General features: G+C 38.1%; 1 protein-coding gene across 1 annotated transcript in view; it reads left to right on the top strand.

Annotated features, from left to right (window-relative positions):
• Nucleotides 1–19,007, top strand: part of TECPR2 (tectonin beta-propeller repeat containing 2) — a 38,734-nt gene extending 19,727 nt beyond the window's left edge. Inside the window, 4 exon segments of the mRNA XM_009327974.1 lie at nucleotides 3,209–3,357; nucleotides 16,471–16,612; nucleotides 18,059–18,208; nucleotides 18,473–19,007. Of these exon segments, the coding sequence (XP_009326249.1) occupies nucleotides 3,209–3,357; nucleotides 16,471–16,612; nucleotides 18,059–18,208; nucleotides 18,473–18,630 (599 nt within the window). The 3' untranslated portion in view covers nucleotides 18,631–19,007.
• The last annotated feature ends 438 nt before the right edge of the window (nucleotides 19,008–19,445 follow it).

Below are 19,445 nucleotides of genomic sequence, written 5' to 3'. Positions count from 1 at the left end.
CGATGCAGCTGATAACACACTTATGTTCAGGTTTATACTGATCTAATGATTCAGCATAATGTTAAGAACTTGCTGCTGGTTAACTGCTCTTTTTATTTGGTTAGGCATAAGACCAAGGTGGTTGACCGTGTTTTGATCATTAAAATATCCTCCCGGTTTGGCTCTGGGGTAATCAGGCCACTTGTCAGCTTCATCAGTAATATTCCAAATAGATTTATTTCCTTGATAGTCTGACTGTTAGAACATTCTTATCTTCATGCTAACCTGCGTTCCTGTTTCCAGAGACAATAAAAGAAATTGAGACTATGCACCATTCTCGTGCCATTTTAAAAATAATTCAACTGTTTTGCAATTTTTCCCTTTTAATGGCAATGTTCATGACTGGTCTGAGAACAGACAAACAGTTTTAACTTCACGGTTAAGGAAAGGCAGACATAGCTGGCAGATTTGAAGCCTCACGTACAATTTTAGTATGCAATTTGTAATACTTCATGGAAAACTTTTTAAAATGCGTCTCTTAATTTGTTTGCCAGTTATACACCGGGTTTTCAAGACCTGATGAATTGGTTCCAAATCACTAATCGTACCATAGTTTAAGCACTGCTTGATGCCTTTTACCTTCACTGACCTACAGGATAGGTTTGTCCACACTCTTCTTCTCACGTTGCTTAGTGGAGTTTGAAACTTTTCTCATGATACCATTGCTTTCCAGCAGTTTCGATAATAACTGTTTAACTGAAATAATAAATAACTTCATGCTATTGTCTGAAAATCTCAAAGCATTCATAAAGGAAATCAGTGTAATTGGTACTAGCTGACTGTAATATCTGGCTTGTGAACTTCAGCAGTTCAGAAGTTCAACCTTCACATTCATCTGTTCCTGTTAGCTTTGTGGCACTCTGTGGTGGTATTGCAGAAACCTGGGGGGTGGGAAATACTTCAAACACTCCGCTTTACCTGTCGCTGTGGGTTAATGCTTAAGTGTGAAAATGTTTTAGGCATTTTTCCTCCAATTAAATGCGTATGGTAGATCACTGCTGACAAGATAGTGCATATCCATGGTTATAATATAAGAGCCTTCATTTGCTCTAATGGGGCTGAAGAAATCGGAGAACTGTTGTTATTGTTCAGGTGTATGTTTAAGCTTACTCCTGAAGCATTGGGACTGTAATTTGGGGGGGTGGAGGGCGGGGGAAGCAAGTTGCTGTAAAATGCAATTTGGAATTCTGTATGGAAGTGATGGGGTTGTCAGCATTAATGTTGAAATACTCATATTATGTTGGGAGTATCTTCCTCTTGCCTTTACTCTATGTACTGGGAGTAGTATCTAGTAAATTATTTTGATTAGAGTTCCACTATGGGTATCAAGGTTTCTAAACACAGTAGAATGACCTTTAGGTTTCAACAATAAACAGTGCCTCTGAATAATGCTACTTTCTCTAAACAGTAGATGAATGTGGTTAGTGTGACCTTCTCCTAAGATAAAAACAGTAAGTGGGAGGAGGGAGAAACCCCAAAACATTTACATAAGGGCTGCATTTTTGAATATCAAATTGTACTGTAGACATAAATAATACCAGCTATGCTGAGTAGGTGATATGTGATTCCATGTTTGAGTGCTCTGATGCTTGTTTGGATCAGAGCATCTCAACAGCTGAGACATCATGTGACAAAGCCATTTCTTCGAGTCATACTTTGTTAGAAGGAACAATGAGGTTTTAAGTAAGATTTTGTCTTTGTAGCTGAATGTCAAGCCCCTGCCTGCAAAAGAAAGTTGTTCTAGATGTTCTTATCCCAAGCAGTAGAAGTTTTTGTGTATAGTTTTGTCATTTGTTTTTAATATGAAGCTGTATGATTAAAGGAAATTTTGGGCTGAGATGAATTAATTTGAATTCCTATCATTCAGAAAGTTAAATAATTTTGGTTAATGAGAAGATCTGTTTACTATTACAGATAACTAGAAGATAAAGCTGTGTAGTCCTGTTGTTCCCTGTTCTTTCCCCCAGCAAGCCTTAATGACAGGGGATATTGCCTTCTGCAGAAATAAGTGCTTTAAACTTGCACTCTGTGGGATAAAATTGCACCCCCCTCTTTAAGGAATGTTGTATCTGATGCACTTTACAAGGATTTGTTGCCAGATTTCACATCACTGAAGAGAGAACTGTTACCAAGAATGGGATATCCCAAGCAGCACTTGCATGTTCAATCAACCAGCGAGGCCTATTTTTAGAGTCTTTAGTTTGGCGTCTGACAAGGGCATTCCTTCTGTAGTATATCTGTACTGACTGATTGGGTCTCTCTTTCTGTAGAACATGTTTTCCATTACTTAGCATTGTGTTATCCCAACACTGGGAGAAAAGAAAAATCAAATGTTACGTATATTACATCATATGGCTATTTTAAAACGAATGTGAAAGAGTAAGAGTTCTAGTTGACAGTTAACTAGCAGTTCTTTTAAGTCTAAAATATCAGGTATGCTTCTCTACTGTCTTCGCAAACTTTTAATAGCAAGATTGATGAGTGCGATTGGGTATGCAAAAAAACGTCCAACCCTAAATTCCAAAACATACTTATTTGGCAGCTTTGTTTTCATTGCGCTGACTTACATAGGGTTAAAATACTGCTGCACTTTTGAGATAGGTGTAATAAATATGTACACTGTTGAATATAAATCCATTTGAAAGTCAGCTCCTTTATTTACAGATGTGACATTGGTATGTTAACACTGAAATGCATAATCCATATGCTCTCATATTTTTAAAGTGCTGGTAGCATTAGGAATGTTCTTTGCTGAATGTATTAGCAGATCAACACCTTTAAAAATCTGCAAGCATGGCCAGCTACAGAGAAAAGTTCACATTAGGTCATGTGGAAGTTTGTCTAGGCACTGATAACGTTTGTCACAGAATGTTTCTCTGCTTGAATTCGGTTATTTTAATAGAGTATTTTTAGTGGGCTTTAGAAACTGCAGTGTCCTATGACTAAAACATTTACTTTTAGATTTAAGAGAAATACCTCACATACACTACCTGTTGGTTTTATTCATTGTATCCAATGATTTTTTTCTCTCACAAGTTGTATTCACTTTTAATCATTTTTATGTGGCTGTGTTTAAAGCTAGTTTAATACAATCAAGTCTAAATAAAAGTTCTCATTAGCTGAATTTGAAAGGAAAATGCCAGGTTGCTAATAGTCTCTTTGTTATTAGGTGCTGTAAAGCTGATCAGCTTGACCTGTGGAAATCAGCACGTTTGGGCCTGTGACACCAGTGGTGGCATTTATTTCCGTGTAGGAACTCAACCTCTTAACCCAAGTTTGATGCTTCCTGCGTGGATAATGATTGAGCCACCTATACAGGTAAAATGTAGATTACAATTCTTGTAACCCAGTGGTTTAGCTTTATGCATTTGAAAAAGAATAATTTTAACACTCATGGAAGACAATAGAGCCAGAATTTAAATGCGTAGCTTAAAACTTTGTCCCACATGTTTGAATTCTACAGGATTTCTCTCTCTCAAAAACAAAAACAAACAAAAAAGGAAAGAACCCCCAGAGTCTGTATAATGTGCTCTGAATATGCTGCCTTATCACCGTAAGTCATCCCAAATTCATCTAATCGTTACAAATAACTTTAATATTATTTCTTTTTCAAAAGTGGAAGGTTTTGTTTTCCTTTCTATCCTTAATGAAAGTTTACTCTTCTCATAACACAGCAGCTTTATAGGCATGTAGCAGAATGCAGCCTTGAACCATAGACTGAATACCTGCTGTATGCTAGCCGAGAGGCTGGACTGGCAAACGGCACAAGGCAGAGGGTGTGGGAAGGCTCTGCTCAAGTGGCGTGGTGCTGAAAATGCCTGCCTCCCTCTTCCTTTATCCTCACCCTTGTGAGCCTTGGATGCTTTCCAGGGTGCTGTGCCTGGATTTAGGGACTTTCCTTATCATCCAGCAGTTGGTAAGCGAGCAGTACAATTGCAGCTCCTCCCTTGTTCCTGATGTGGGCAATATATCCTTTCTACCTGCCAGCTGGGTGGATCAGAGTGGAAAGAAGTCCCCTAAAGTATCCTGGAGCATCTTTTCTGAATATACAGAATGGACAAAATATGTTTCTCCAGTGTCTGGTTTCTTTTTTAATCTCTCCTTAAACCTCAGTGCTTGCTTTCGTTGCTGCTCTAATACTTTGCAAGTTAAACTATGAAATGAGTGTGATTTCTGTGTCGTGGGTTGGGACTGCTGTAATGGATCTGACCTCTGACTACTGATTTCATTCTTTGCTACGTGGCACGAAATCACTTGAACTGTCTGCTGATCTAGCATAGTAGCACTGGGTGTGTTTGCATACTTGATTTACCTTTTATAATGTTACAGAATTTCTCTGGAAGATTTTGAAATGTGTGGTACATAAAAAGGAAAGGACATATTAAGAAATAAAAGTAAATCTCTGGCAGTGAAGTTGCAATAGTTTGTTTTTTACATCATTTACTTTTAGTTCTGCTTATCTCTTATCAGCCAATTATTAGCTCCTCCTGTGAATCTCAGGGTGTAACAGCAAAGAAGGGCAGGGGAAACAGTGAAATGAAACTGCAGGTTTGCATCCCGTGAGTTAGCACAGCACTGGTTAGACGTGTTCTTCTGTGCTGGGAATGTGGTCAGTCAGACCTGGAGAAATTGCACCTTGTTTTGCAGAATAGCAGAACAGACTGATAAGTATCAATATCACTTGCAACAGGGCTAGGTTACATTGCTCATTCTTTGTGCGCTGCAAGTGGGTCTTTCTGATGTAATCTGTAAGAGACAAATTTTTCCTGCTAACAGGGGGTAGGACAGCAGGTAGAGGACACTGAGGATATCAGTGATGATGTCTTCCGTAAGGGTAGTATTCTTAAAAAGGGGGGAAAACACATTCCAGGACGTTCCACTTAAACTGAGTTTGCCAAGAGACAGAGAATTAAACTTGTGTAGTATTTTCTTACCAAAGATTTGTCTATCCAGGAAAATAGCCCAAAAAGCTGTTTTCTCTACACTGATACTATTTTGTCTGTACTAAGCGCATTCTCTACTCCTCCACTGAAGTAGATTAAACTACTCAGTACAAAGGTGGTTACAAGAAATTGGGATTTGCCGTGACTCATTATTTAGCAGTGACTTCCTTATGTAGAAAGTCTTTAATTGGACAAGGCTGAAAATCAGATTATTTCCTATTAGCTTATCGAGGAAGCTGGATGATGTTGCCTTCCACAATGATAACTTTGATACCCAGAGCAGTGTCATTCTCTTTCCTGTTACCTTGCCAACACCTGATGTTGCAAATTTAATGAGTCAATACGAAAGGGCAAAAATTCAAACATTGCTTGCAGAGAAGATGAAAACTCGTGGGTTACATGCTTGTTTTGAGACAATTCCAGCATGTTAAAACAAGTCATTAAAGTACTGAAGGAGCAGCCATTCATGCATTTAAAAAGGCTTAATGCAAAATAAGAAAATATGTGAACTTTAAAATGATTTTCAAAAGCTAGCTTAGTGTTTGGATAACAAATACAACATGATGGCTGATATTCTGTGAACCATATTTGCTTATTAGCAGCACCTAACTGTTACCTGTCCCTTAATTGACTTTGACACAGTTCATGCTGCATCACTTGATCTTCAGAACAACAGAAATACTGAAAGATGTATTTGTGAATGATTCAGTCATTTTCTGTTTGAAGAAGGAAATCAAAATTGCCTTTCACTTGCTTTAAGTACAGGAGCATTCTCAAATAACGTAATTTAAAACCAGCTATGGATATTTCATTCCCTAGTAAATGTCAGAGCCAATATGACTTGCCATATCCCAGATCTCATGACTCATGAGCAGCTCGTGAGCAGCTACAGACTCTGCTTTTATGGTGTCACTTCTCGTAAAAGGAGTGCTGCAATTGGACAGCATCCATCTTTGCGAACTTCACAAAGGTATTCAGAGACAACAGTTTTGATGAGATTTTACTCATGCTAAAATCAGTGAATGAAATTTAAGTTCTTTGCTCTGTGATGCTGTATGTTTTGTTTTGTTTTTTTTAATCTAGACTAAAACCATTCTCATGTTACTCTTCCCTTTTTAACTCCGTACTGCAGCATCCCTTGAAATGAAAAATAACATTTTATGTTCTCTGCCCTCCCTCTTCTTTATTTTATCCAACACTTCAGAAGTGGTTGATAACATCATTACAGTATCTTGAGCAGTAGTAGTTTATATGTAGATGTTTCTGTGCCTCATCCATTCTGTTCTGCAGTCTTAGAAGTCAAAATAATTATGTAGTTAAACAGCTTTTTGGAAGCTGCTTTAAGGACATTGACAAAGCTGATCAAAATTCTTTGATGAAATGATTTTAGTCCAGGAAATAGCAAATGGTTTTCATTCTATTGTTAATATACAGGATAAAACTATTATCTGCTGTAGCATGCCTCAATATACATTAAATTTAATTCAAAAAATTTGCAAGAAATATAAATATGATTTATGTAGATACTATAGAGTATGCTTCTAGATGTGTGTGCATGTATGTTTATAAAGATTTAATGCTTTTCAGATTTCTGGCCTAAAGAAATAATAATTTAAAATCAAATATAAAATTAATATAGGCAATAAGACTAATTTGGGTGATTATGGAGTAGAAGTTGATCAAAAGTCAAAAATCATCGGATTGCTTTGAAAGGTCCCCAGAAGTTGAACGCTCGTTTGAAAAGAATTCTTTCAACATTTCAGTTTTGATTTTTGGCACCTTCTGAAAAAGATGCAGAGACAAAATCTGATCTTGAGAAATGCTCACTTCCTACAAGTACTACTTAACATAAAAACTGGCCTTAAGAACTGCCTTCTCAGATTTACATTAAGGGATCTATCAGATAAGCAGAACTTTATTTAAGAGGATTAAAGGAAACAAAGATCACGACAAGTATTTGTAATGAGTGACCAATCATCTGTCGCTTGTAAACAATCATTCTTACTCTAAAGTAGATCAAACATTTTATTAATTGCCATTTGCTTAATTAGAATCATAGAATCATTTAGGTTGGAAAAGACCTTTAAGATCATAGAGTCCAACCATTAACCTAACACTGCCAAGTCCACCACTAAGCCATGTCCCTAAGTGTCACATCTACACGTCTTTAAAATCCCTCCAGGGATGGTGACTCAACCACTTCCCTGGGCAGCCTGTTCCAAATTGAAAAAGCAATTTTATTAAATCGAGAGGTTTATCTAAATATCCACATAGCTTGTCCGAACTGTGGAGTGAAGGGGGTTTATTTGAGGAGATGTTTGCTATTTGGCTACCGTATAGAACTTCCATTGATCCTTTGTTCCTAGGGTCTCAGCAGAAGAGTACCGCTTCACTTAGTTTGCCATAAAATGGTCTCTTGCAGTATGTGCATTTGAAGTTAAAGAAACTTTTGATTTACTGCTCTTCCCATAAACAGCCTAGTAATTGTCTCCTTATATTTTAAGCTTGATATCATAGGTAAGAGAAGTTAGTAGAAATTCTTACTGATCTAGGAGAAGCTATTTTTTTTCTCACACATACACGCAAAAAGAAATTAAGACTGTTCACACTTTCACTGTCATTCAAAAATTGTTAAAACTATGAAGCAAATGGTAGTTAAAAATGTCATTTGAAATTTAGGAAATTTCTCTGTAATTCTGCAAGACCAATACATGCTAGATTTCATTTCTTTTCAATACCTTCCTTTGTCTTAATCTATGTTCAGTGTAAGGAGGTTGGTTGGGCCTTATGGATGAGTGGTGACTTGTTAGAAATGGTTGTCATGATCTTTGTTTCCTTTCCTTTCTTTAAATAAAGTTCTGCTTACCTTACAGAACACTTAATGCAAATCTGGAGACTTTCTTCCTCTGCCATCTGCCTTGCCTTTGCATTTTTCAGTGAGGTTTCTATTATTATTAAGGCCAGTTTTGTGTTAAGTGGTACTTATGGGAGGAAGCAGTGAGCACTCCTCAAGGTCAGATTTTGCCATTACAATCTTTTTTGGTAGGTGCCAAAATCAAAGCTGAAATGTAGGAAGGGTTTGTTTGAAATGATCTTCAAGGATTGGATATTTGGAGGGGGAGGGATTTTTCTGTTGAAAATACTTCATAACTTTTACTTCAGAATCATCCGTGCTACTTCTGAAAGTACTTGCAATGGAAAAACTGTGTTCTTTCTAATGCATAATCCACATGACTCTTCTTTCAAGTCTGATTGTTTTCACTAGCACTGACTAGCTTGCATTACCTAGCTGTTGCACAGATATCCTTCTGAGTTGATATGAGTTCTACTTTGGAGTACTAAGATGAGGTGCAGAGGAAGTATCTTCCTAGACCAATTCTGCTTAGGTTGGAGAGGTAATACACGCATTAAACCTGGTTATCTATAGACCAGACTAGCTAGCCTATTCTTCTGTATATCTTTACTCATGTGAAGCCTCCTGAAGACATTAGTAGGGAGAGGATTTTCCTGGAGGGCTGCACTTCTCAAGATGATATAGAGAAAAACCGTTTGGCAGTAGTCAGAGTAGCTGTATCGAGGTGGGTTGCAAGTAAGTATAGGAGATCAAAGCTCCTGCTGCAGTGTATTTTGTTTAGCTGATTTAGAATGCCATAATGTTTAAGTTCAAATGTGTACCATTCTTCACAGACATGCCTTTCTTAAGAAATCGTAAGTTACATAAAAGGTGCTTTAGATACTGAAAAAAATGCAATTCCAGCATTTTTACTAAAGTTGCCTCGCGCCAATTCCATTGCTCAGTTCAGTGCTTATTATCTTCTTTTGTTGCTAGTTAAGAAAACTGCTGTCACTATATTTCGCTATTTTTCTGCTTTGGAGTTTTAGCCTTCTGATACTTTTTAAGGCATTGCTATTGCCATGTTCAGAAAAGCGTGCATGTAGCCTGTCACATGAGATAACAATTATTATCAGCACCAGAAGCTTCAGATCACAAAAAGTGCACAAAATGAGATACACCCAGAAAACTGAGTAGACGATCCTTCTGTATCCTTTTGAAATATGATCTCAAGGTGGTATGTTTGCTCTTTGACGAGACTAGCTTACACTGAAAACAAAAATTGTGGGAAGGAGAACCTTCTGTTTTCATACTTTCATTTGTTCAGTGCTAGAAACATCCTCACATCTGTACTCTTCCAATGTGCTCATATTTTGGTTAGCTAACACGGAATTATATATTTAATTATTTTCCAGAGAGATTAAGAAGTATATTTAACACTCAGTTGGGTAAATAAAGTAACTACAATAATCACTGAATTTTGAGAGTTTTTCAGAATTCTATTTAAAAATAAAAAAATAATGTTGTAAAAATTCATGGGTAAAGGATATGCGTCTTGATTTAGCAAGCACGTGCCTTGGTTTCAGTGGAGCTGTTCGTGTGCTTGCAGGTAATGATAGCCTGAAGTGTTTAATAAATAGGAGTCCTTGAAAAGTGATTTTGAGAGACAGTCATAAAAAATTACTTGGGCTAGTATGAACTAAGAGTTTTGGGGATTTCTTTTTCATTAGTTTCATTTTCATTAAAGCTACGTCTGCATGTTCTGAATTGTGGTTAGAGCAGTTCTTGTTGTTGTTTTTTGTGTGGCTGAACTTCAGCTTGCTTGATTTTAAAAGCTGTGGGGGGCTGGACCCAGTTGAGAGGTTTGTAATTGGGGGCTTAGCTTTTGTGAAGTAAGTAGGGGCAGCAAAGGTGGGTGCTAAGCTCAGTGTATGGTCAGTGCAGAGAACTTCAGTGAGCCAACAAGTCCACACAGAGTAAGGAGACATCCTGGGATAACTGCTGGGCACATCAGACCCTTAGACCTTGAATTAGGAGCTTGGAGGCCCCTCCCCATGGTGTATTACCGTCTCCCTATTTTATAATGATGATGTAAGCAGACGAGATGCTGACGACCTCTCTTTGCAGACCAGCCTAGCTATCAGTTGCCTTCTCAGGGAGCTGGAGGGCTGGGTTATGGTGTATCTCCTGCTCTGATGGCCCTTCTACAGAACTGACAAATAGTCTGGTCTGTAGGAAGACTCTGTCTACTGAACCCAAGTCTAACGAAGCTGAGAAGTAAGCAAGGCAGAGGAGGTTGGACTATATAGTCTAGTAAATGGACCATCTCTCTGGGAGGCAGTGACTTCATTTCTGATCCCTGACCCCTGGAGTACTATTGTTTTTATCCAGTAGTGTAACACATTACATAGCCTTGTATTTAGGGGCCACACTTTACCTGGGGCAGTACTTAGTCCAGAGCTTTAGCACTGAATGAGTACTACTAGATGAGTAGTAATTGTTGTATCCTGAGTGCATTTCCAGTGTTCCTGGCTATGTGGCTTCTAGGATGTATTTTGCATCCTGATAGATTGTAACTTTTCAGAATTGGTCAACATTTGTTGATTTTTTTTTTTTTTTTTTACCCCCCCCCCCCCCCGAGTTTGTAGGGTTTTCTTTTACAGGTGCTTTGGGTGTGGTGGTTTTTTTTTCCCCCTCTGGTTATGTAAATGAATTGTAACACATAAAGGTTATATGCATTTGTTCATAAAGCAGTGCAGTAATGAAATAGGAATTTCTGTTACTGTCAAAGGTGTGTGGTGTTTTCATCGCAAATGTGTTAAATAACATGGACAAACATTAAAAAGCAAAATGGCAGAAAAGGCAACAGTTTAATAACTCTAAAATTGTCAGAGCAAAGCAGAGCTGAGGCTGAACTTAAAAATGCATGGGTGTTTTCACCTTACAAAAATGCTTTCCTTCATAAAGTATTTAAGTTTCAAAAACTAGAGAGGTGGACTTTACTGGAATAGCCTGCATGAGAGGGTGTTTTACTGATGCTTGTTAAAGGTGTGTTTTTAAAAAACAAAATGAAAAAATGCCTTGGTTACTTAGAGCTTTGCTTATACAAGGTTTTTATTACCTCGTACTAAACTATGTTCTGTTTCATGGGAAGTTTTTGCACGTAGTGTTTACTTAACATACATTTCTGTTAAAACAGTTGTTCTTGTCCCAATACTTCAATTTTTCAGTATGTTATTAAAAATACCTGTAGTGGTAATTGCAGACATCTTATCATCTCCTACACTACAGTTTATAAGCTTAGGTATAAGACAGTGTGACCAGAAGACAGTTGGACAAACCTGAGTAGGCCTGTAGTTTGTATGGTCTTTAAAGCGATTGCATTAAATTTTTTTTTTAAATGCTTGTAAGGAATAGTTGTACTAAATATTTTGAAAGTATTTTATGGTTCTGTTGAGCTTTATCATGTTGAGTAGTCGCATGGGTTTGGTATGACCTTTTCTAGGATTTGATGCCATGTGTTGTAGTCTTTCCCGTGTTTCTGCAAGAAAAACCCTTGGAATAAAAAAATTTAGAGTTGACAAAGGAGAGGTCAAGGAATTGACTCCTTGACTTTGCCTTTTCTTCCTGATTGTGCTAGCCATAGGCTGGAGATATCCAACTAAGGCCCTCGTCTGTTTATTCACGAAAGGCAGAAAGTGGGGAAAGGGTCATGTTGTTGTTCTAAGGCTTCTGAGGAAAATAGTGCTCCAGTTTTTTAGTCAATAAATAATAATCTTTCTTTGACAATTCAATGGCAGCATTACTGAAGAACACATAAAAACACATTTAATCTTCCAGGAAGATTAAACATAGATTCATCTTTCCTGGTCTTGTATGTTGCCTTGAACGCCTCTGCAGAGAAAAAAGGGGCACTTAATTTAGCAAGCTGTTCTCTTCAAAAATCTGAATGCAAAACATTCTGGTCAATACCGCTCCTATGTTGCTCATGCTTTCTTGATATCTCTAATGCTGAAAGTGCTTTACAACCTTCATTCAAATGGAGCTCAGAAAATAACATGCAAATAGTTAGGCCTGTTTTAGGGGAGGGTCTCTCTAAGTTGCATTCTTTGTTTGTTATAGTAGTTAATAGGGTCTGCATGTCTGTTAGCCATGAAAATAGTCAGATTAGTCTGATACACAGATAATGCTCAACAGTGTGAGAAGCATCTCTGATCTGACCTTCTTGCAGCCTGGCCTGGACCAGCTGTCGGTGCTTCTGATTTGTCTTTTGAAGGTGAGGAGAACGTTTGTGCTGCTTGTAGTCACCAACCTGTTCTGAAACGGATTGGGCTTGGACAGGCTGAGAATGTTATGTTTAGTCTTCCTCGTCCTGGATATTTGCAGCAGAACAGAGATAGTGGAGGTCTGCTGATACATGGACTCCGAGCTCCTGAAGACTGATGTGGAAAATGTACTGATGCCTTTTTTGTGTGCGTGTGTGTGTTTGTCCTTTCCTCCTTGACAGGGAAGTTGAGCCACTGTGTTTTGGGTTCAGCTGTGACTGAAGTAGCTACAGTAAGACAAAACTTTTTAGGTAGGTCGGGGGAGAGGGGAGAACTGCATTAGTTTTTACTTTGGATTTTGTTTGATACTATTGTTTAAATGAAGTTCTTACACTGAAACTTATTTCTCCGTGGTTTGCAGAAAGAAAGGAAGTGACTTGCACAGAATTATAAAGCTAATGGACAACTTTATAACTTAAATATGTTTAGCACAGACACTATTTCTTGATACCATTTAACAATTTGTCGGTTAAGTGCTTCCTTCAAGTTTACTTCATTTTATCAGCACTGTTTTCTCATCAGACACATGGGTGCTAGCAAACTATTTTTCATTATTTTTTTTTGTAGCAGACAAAGGTATTGACAGCTCTTAGTATGTAGTTTTAAATGTTGAAAAGTACATAGTTGGCATGTGTTGCAGTCCATGATTGTAGTGGGAAATCCTCAAAAGACAGAGAGTGACTGGGGTTTTTGTAGCTGAGGTGCAAGACTAGAGGGCATGAAGATCTGCTTTCTGTTCTTGGCTAAAACGGTCAGTGTCCTGAGATTTTTCGAGTTTAGAAATTTTTGGCACCACAAGTAAAAGGAAGACAATGTTCCACCATTTTTCATCAGGTAACACTGAATCCATTAATGCTCCGTAACAAATCGATCTCTCAGTGATGAGTATTGTGGATAAACCTATAAACAGAGTTTGGTGTGTCAGCGCCTGAGGAGGAAGGCTGAGAGACTGGCGAGAGACCCTTTAAAATTCCAAACTCTTAAGTAAATTACAAATACGACATATTTCATGGTCAAGGTATATAAATCTCATGAATGCTATTGGAAGTTAAACCAGCTAAGAAAATAAATTATTTCAGCATAGCATTAATTTTCATGGTTATCGGTCTCTGAAATGTTATCAGCGGATTTATAAATTTGCACAGATATCTCTCCTTACTGCTATGCGAGAACTCTATTTAATCTTTAACTGGAGCTGTAGAGATCTGTTTCTTATGATATAGATTATAAAATACTTAAAGCATGCTTATGGTAATTAAAACTTAGTGAAAATGAGGGCTATCTGAGATGATGTCAGTATGATTGTTCAAAAAAATGGTACGTTATGTCAAGAAAATTTTAAATTAAATTTATCCACCCTACTGTGGTAGCCATGAGAACACCTTTTTGTTGTAGATGGCTGCTTTCTGGGTAAAAAAAAAAACAAAAAACCAACAAAAACCCAGAGGGAAAACCTCTGCAACAGGCTCTAAGAATTGCCTGTACTTGTTTCCCAATGTCTTGTCACTGTTTTGTGCCAAAAGCTGCTGTATATGATCATATCACTAGCTGTCCTGTCAGTTGTGCTGTTTACTGTCTGTTTCATAGCAGAAAGCTGCAGTGGAGGGGGGGCGGTTCTGTTAAGAGCATTGAATGCTGCCATCAGTGTATTGCCTGGATCCTTTATAACGAGAGTGAGTAGGAGGATTGTTTCATTGATGCGAGTTTATGAGAAAGACCTAAGCAGCCTGAAAAAGGAAGCCAAAAGTGAAATACCCAGAGAGGTAGGGAAACCTGATGAGGAAACAGGAGCTCACTTAGAAAAACAAAGAATGAGAAAAACTTTTGGCCAAGCTTGTAGAGATGTTACTTTGAATTTGATAATTTCCATTTGTTTTTTAGATTTGTTTGTGCTGCAGAATAGGGTAGAGGTAATTGCTTTGATTATACTTGAACCTGTAGTGGTATCAGAAGCAATCTAGCTGAGCATCATGCAGCTCCTTTCATGCTACCCTTTTAGGGTGTTTTGTCTGCTTTTCTTAGCTTCCACTACCTATAAATCTGTAGCGATGCACAGGCTTAGGTACTAGGTGTAAGTGCTCCGTAAGTCTTTCTAGATGGATACTCCTCCAGTTCTTTCTCAGGGAATTCTTTTGTAGACAAATGACAAAGGGAGGAATGGGGTCCTGACATGGAAGAGTGGAGAGCAAGGTGAATGAATCTCAACAGGTCAGTAACAAGGGACACACCAAACTTTGGCACAGTTTGTGAAGGACTGTAGTTGGAACATGGAGTGTATTGCAGAGGTGAAACATAGACAGACACACTGGCAATTCGTGGTGTGAAGGAGATGGGGGAAGAGTGGCAGAAAGTCCTAAAATCTGACGAAGACATGACTGTGGTAGAATAACATTGCGAGGAGAAGGAGATAAGTAGATTTTAAAAGAAAGAAAGAAAAAAAAGGCAAAGGTCTCTTGTTATGTGCAGTAATATTCAGTCTGCACAAGCTATTAATTGCACAGCTTCCTTACTTAAAAACATGGGACTACAAGAGCAGAAATATGGAGAGGGATGTGATGAAGCTGGAAGCAGCACAGTAGTGAGGCACATCCACGATGGTGGTGTGGGGAGGTGAACAGGGTGAAGTAGGAAAGAGTCAGAGCCAAAGTAGCCATAGAAAGAAGCAAATAAAAATGGAGGGGAGAAACAGGAACAGGGCCAGGAGTGAGGATAACTTCCAGTGAAGAGGCAGCAAGATCAGAGGGGAGTTGCATGGGGTTTTGGTGGGGTGTTTTGTTTTTGTTGTGGTTTAGGGTTTTTTTGGTTGGTTGGTTTTGGATTTGGTTTGGGAGGGGGTGTTGGGTTTTTTGGGTTTGTGGTGATGTTTTGTGTTTGTGGTGGTTTTTTTTACGATACAGTAGTTTAGTTTATTTGTAATACGGCAGAATACCAGTTTGAAAGTCGCTAGGAGTTATATATTCTATGTAGTCAACACTCTTCAAGACAATTAGTCTCTTACTGTAAGTGTTCAAACTGCAGCAATTGTGAATTTACTGTGACCAGAGGTAGACACTTCATCAAGCTTCTACCAACTTCAAGCTTCCTATGGAGGACAAGTACCTAATGAGAGCACAAATGTGAGAAGATAGTCTGTCAAAGGCCTTGCAACCTGAATAGACAGGATTGATTTGGTGATGCAAGTCGAACTTGGTTATAGCTGGATCAGACACATGTTAGCACCAGAATTTTAAAAGCAAGAACAAAGCAGGTAGCTGTTATGTACACAGAAGGCCCATCTGGGACTGGGTTGTGTGCTTATATACACATGCAGATTATGCTTCTGTATTCCTAGTCTTATACATGCAAAGAGCTGCTTGCTCTTGTATTTATCGCACTGGAAATTCAGCTATGCCTATGAGGCTAAAGCAAGAAATGCAGTGCTGCTTCGTGAAGTGATCACGTATTTCAAGGCATCTTACTGTCTTCTTCAGTGCCTTTATTAGGCTGGTGTGGAGAAAACCTTTTTTTTCTTGTTCTTATCTGAGTTATTTAAAGTACATGTTTTGCAGGATATTTGCATTGGCTAAGTCTGTTGGCTGGTACATTTTGCTACAAAATCATCGTCTTTGATGTCTGTGAAATGTTGTGGTCAGTAACACTGATTTTGAACAGTAGTTAAGGCAAATCTCCATAGAAGCAGGCAGAGTAAGGGCTTGCCTGGGAGCAGAATGGGAAGTGTGTTTCACTTGGGTTTGCCGACAGATAGTGTTGTGGATACTCTGCTGCAGGTGTGGCTAATCCAGTACTGCAGTGGTCTGCAATGAGTTCCACGGTCTACATTCCCTGTAGAATGGAATACAGGGAAGAAGACAGATCACCATTTCATTGCAAAGAGGAGACATTCAGACTGTAAAAACGTGCTGCTTTTATATGTTTAAAAATAAAGTGCAGATTTAGTTATGTTAGGAAAACTTTCAGGAAGGCAAGAGGAAAATATTGCACTTTGTGTGTTTCAGTGGAAGAGTTCCGTCTTCAACTTGCGATTGAAACTGTACCTGATTGGAATAACAGTGGTTAAGCAAATACTAATATTATTAGACTCAGATGCTGAATATTAAATATGAATATCTTTATCAGTAATTTTAGGTGACATTTGTTCATGTTCCTTTTCTATTTAGGAAGGGATTGACTTTTTGGAAAATTGGTAATTTTGTACAATGACAAATAAAATGTCAGTTAAATTTCTTCCTGTCTGTAGTATCCGATAAATAATTTACTTCTCTTGCGTAATTCTGTGAAGAACAAGACATACAATAGTACAAAGTTTAAATACTGTGCTTAATTTCTATAGCCAGTAGGAATCAACTTGGTCAGCATTCATTCAAGTCCAAATGATCAGATGTTGTGGGCAATTGATAGCAAATGGAATGTCCATGTACGAGTTGGAATTACAGATGAAATGCCTGTAGGCACTGACTGGGAACATGTACCAGGTAAAAATTAATGCATCAGTTCCTTATTCTTTCTGCCATTTTCTCAGTGTTGGGGTTTTTTTTTGTTTTGTTTTTCCTGTTGCTTTTTAAATTGGCTAACAATGCTTAAATCAAATATTTTTCTCAGCAATCAAGTGTGCTTATTTATGGGAACATGGTAAAGTATTTGAGGGTTATCTTTTAAACAAGACCTTAGTTTTACTTAAAAACACTAAGTAGTTAACTGAAAAGAAATCTGATCTTTTTGATGAATTTCTGTTGTGAGTTATTTTTGGACATGAGGAAAAATTTCTTTGCTGAAAGAGTGGTTAAGCATTGGAAGAGGCTGCCCAGGGAAGTGGTTGAGTCACCATCTCTGGAAGTATTTAAAAGACGTGTAGATGAGGCGCTTAGGGACATGGTTTAGTGGGCATGGTGGTGTTGGGTTGACGGTTGGACTCGATGATCTTAGAGGTCTTTTCCAACCTTAATGATTCTATGATTTCAGGCTGCGGCCACTGAAGTAATAAATGGTACAGTTCCCTTTCAGTTAGAACTAAAGCAGTATTCCTAAGCAACAGGAGACTACTGTGCTGTGGGAAGTTTTGTATTTAAATGTGATACAACATGGGGTTCCTATCTAGATGTGGCTAACAAAAACCTAATGCTATTTTGCACATCTTTCTATTAATCCTGCATGCTGGATGCATTCTAGATTAGGTAATTACATTTTTGCCTTGCCTGTAAATAAAACTAAATTTTAGTTGTTTCTTTCTAAATAACTGTGTATTGATACTGTCTGCTTTTTAAAGATTTTTTCACTGCATAAATGCATGGCACTTAGTTGCGGAGTACTTGCTTTCTTGCGACGAGGGAAAAAAAAAGTCCACAATGTCTATAATGTTAACCATTTTTAGGCAAACCAGAGTTATAACTATTGGATTATTCCCCATATGGTAGTAAAATACAGCACAGGCTCTAAAAGTATGTTTATGAAGATCCTCTAATTGGTTGTTGCTTGTGGCTGTGGCCACATAACAAAGTGTATCCACAGCGCAATATCCTTGCGGTCAATAGATGCAGTGAGTACCAAGTCTGCAATTAAAAAGCTTTTTTGTTCACCAGTGCTTCATGTGCTGCAAGTGGCCTGCTTCCTGATACTCTGTTTACACAGGGCCAGATGCTCAGATTCGATTAGCATCTACTGTGTTGAGCTTCCCTAAAGTCAGTGTAAGGAGATAAGTAGTCCTAAATTGTCTTCTTGCCAATCCTTTCTTAGAAAGCCTCCTGGAAAACTGGGTATTTCTTTGTGCCTTTTATAGTGGAGAGTTCTTCTCTAGTATTAATATAAGAATATATAAAAACTGTTGTAGTCTTGCCGTCTTCTCTTAATAAACTTTTCTGCAAGTGTAATTAGTATATAAGAAAGCCTGTGATTATTCCCTCTTCATGTCCAATTATCTTTAGGTTTGCAGGCTTGTCAGCTGGCTATAAGTACAAGGACCGTTTGGGCACGCTGTCCAAATGGAGATGTAGCTCGTCGATACGGCATTACTGACAAGAATCCAGCAGGAGACTACTGGAAGAAGATTCCTGGAAATGTCTCACGTTTAACAGGTAAGTTGGTTCTGCATGACAGTCCAAAATGTTGTGATGCCTGCTTTGACTTCTGCCTGATGATGCTCAAGCTGACCATGTGCAGGGAGAGCTGCATACTCTAAATGCTTTGTTGACTGAGAGTTTCACCAAGGGTGCTTTTATCACATTAGTAAAAACCTTCTCTGGGTATAATTAGGAAAATAGATCCAAATATTATTTATTTAATGTTTATAATTGGAGCCTGCTACCTTAATTAAAAGATGGACAATTTATGCTTTGCAGTGACCCCTCTAGATGAATTGTGGGCGATCAGTACTTCAGGATCCCTTCTCCAGCGCCTCACTAAGACCTTTAGCCATTCCCATAGTTTGCAGAAAAGCAATGACACTTCTGTTCTGCTTCACACTGATGATTTTGAAGATGAATGGGAAGTGATATGAAGTCTCTCAAGCTTGTGAAGCAGTGAAAAAAACAGAAGAACAGAATTTCTGTAATGTATGTACAGAATGTTGGATCTAAAAGCCACTCATATTGGACCTGTGATATTAGCACTTTTGTATTGAAAAACTGACCTGTTAAATAGCCTCCAAGCTGTGAGTTCTGATGTTTGTTCCATTATCTCTTGGGAGATTCTTTAGGTGTGGCATACTGCAATTGTTATACTGTACTTCTGTAGAAGCTCCTTCGGAAATATAACTCTTAAGTTAATCTTATTAGCAATGAAAGTGACTATTTCACAACAGCATGCAGACTAATACATGTGTACTTATTTTGAGAAGGAATTCTGTTGCATTAAATATTTCTCTACAGCAGAAACATTAAGCATTTCTCAATTTCTTCTTGTACTTGGAACTCTAAACTGATGGGAACGCTCTCCAACTATTGTACATATATTTAGAATTGTTTTCCCTTGCAGCATGGAAGAAAATATGGCAAAGTATTTCCTAGTAAGATCTCAGAACATCACGATTACACGGCATTGGTGTTGAAATGAACTTAGTTTGATCCATTTCCATATAAATATCTGCAAGGCTATACTAACCTTCCATTTCTAGAAATTTGGTTCATAATTTGGCTTCATTCACAAGGGAGAAGTTTGGATTACACCTAATATCAGGGGGACTCTTGCCCGTTTCACACAGCCATCAGGAAGCTGACAGATTTTGGGGTGTAAGTCCCGCTTTGGAATAGGAAGAAGTTGCATGTTGGGTTTGTACTACATTACAAGGCAGCTTTCATAATTCCTGTTGTGCTG

Source organism: Pygoscelis adeliae, unplaced genomic scaffold (assembly GCF_000699105.1).
Source record: "Pygoscelis adeliae isolate BGI_AS28 unplaced genomic scaffold, ASM69910v1 Scaffold130, whole genome shotgun sequence".
NCBI classification, from domain to species: Eukaryota; Metazoa; Chordata; class Aves; order Sphenisciformes; family Spheniscidae; genus Pygoscelis; species Pygoscelis adeliae.
Note: the sequence above shows the minus strand (reverse complement) of the source record. Positions and strands in the feature narration are given on the sequence as shown.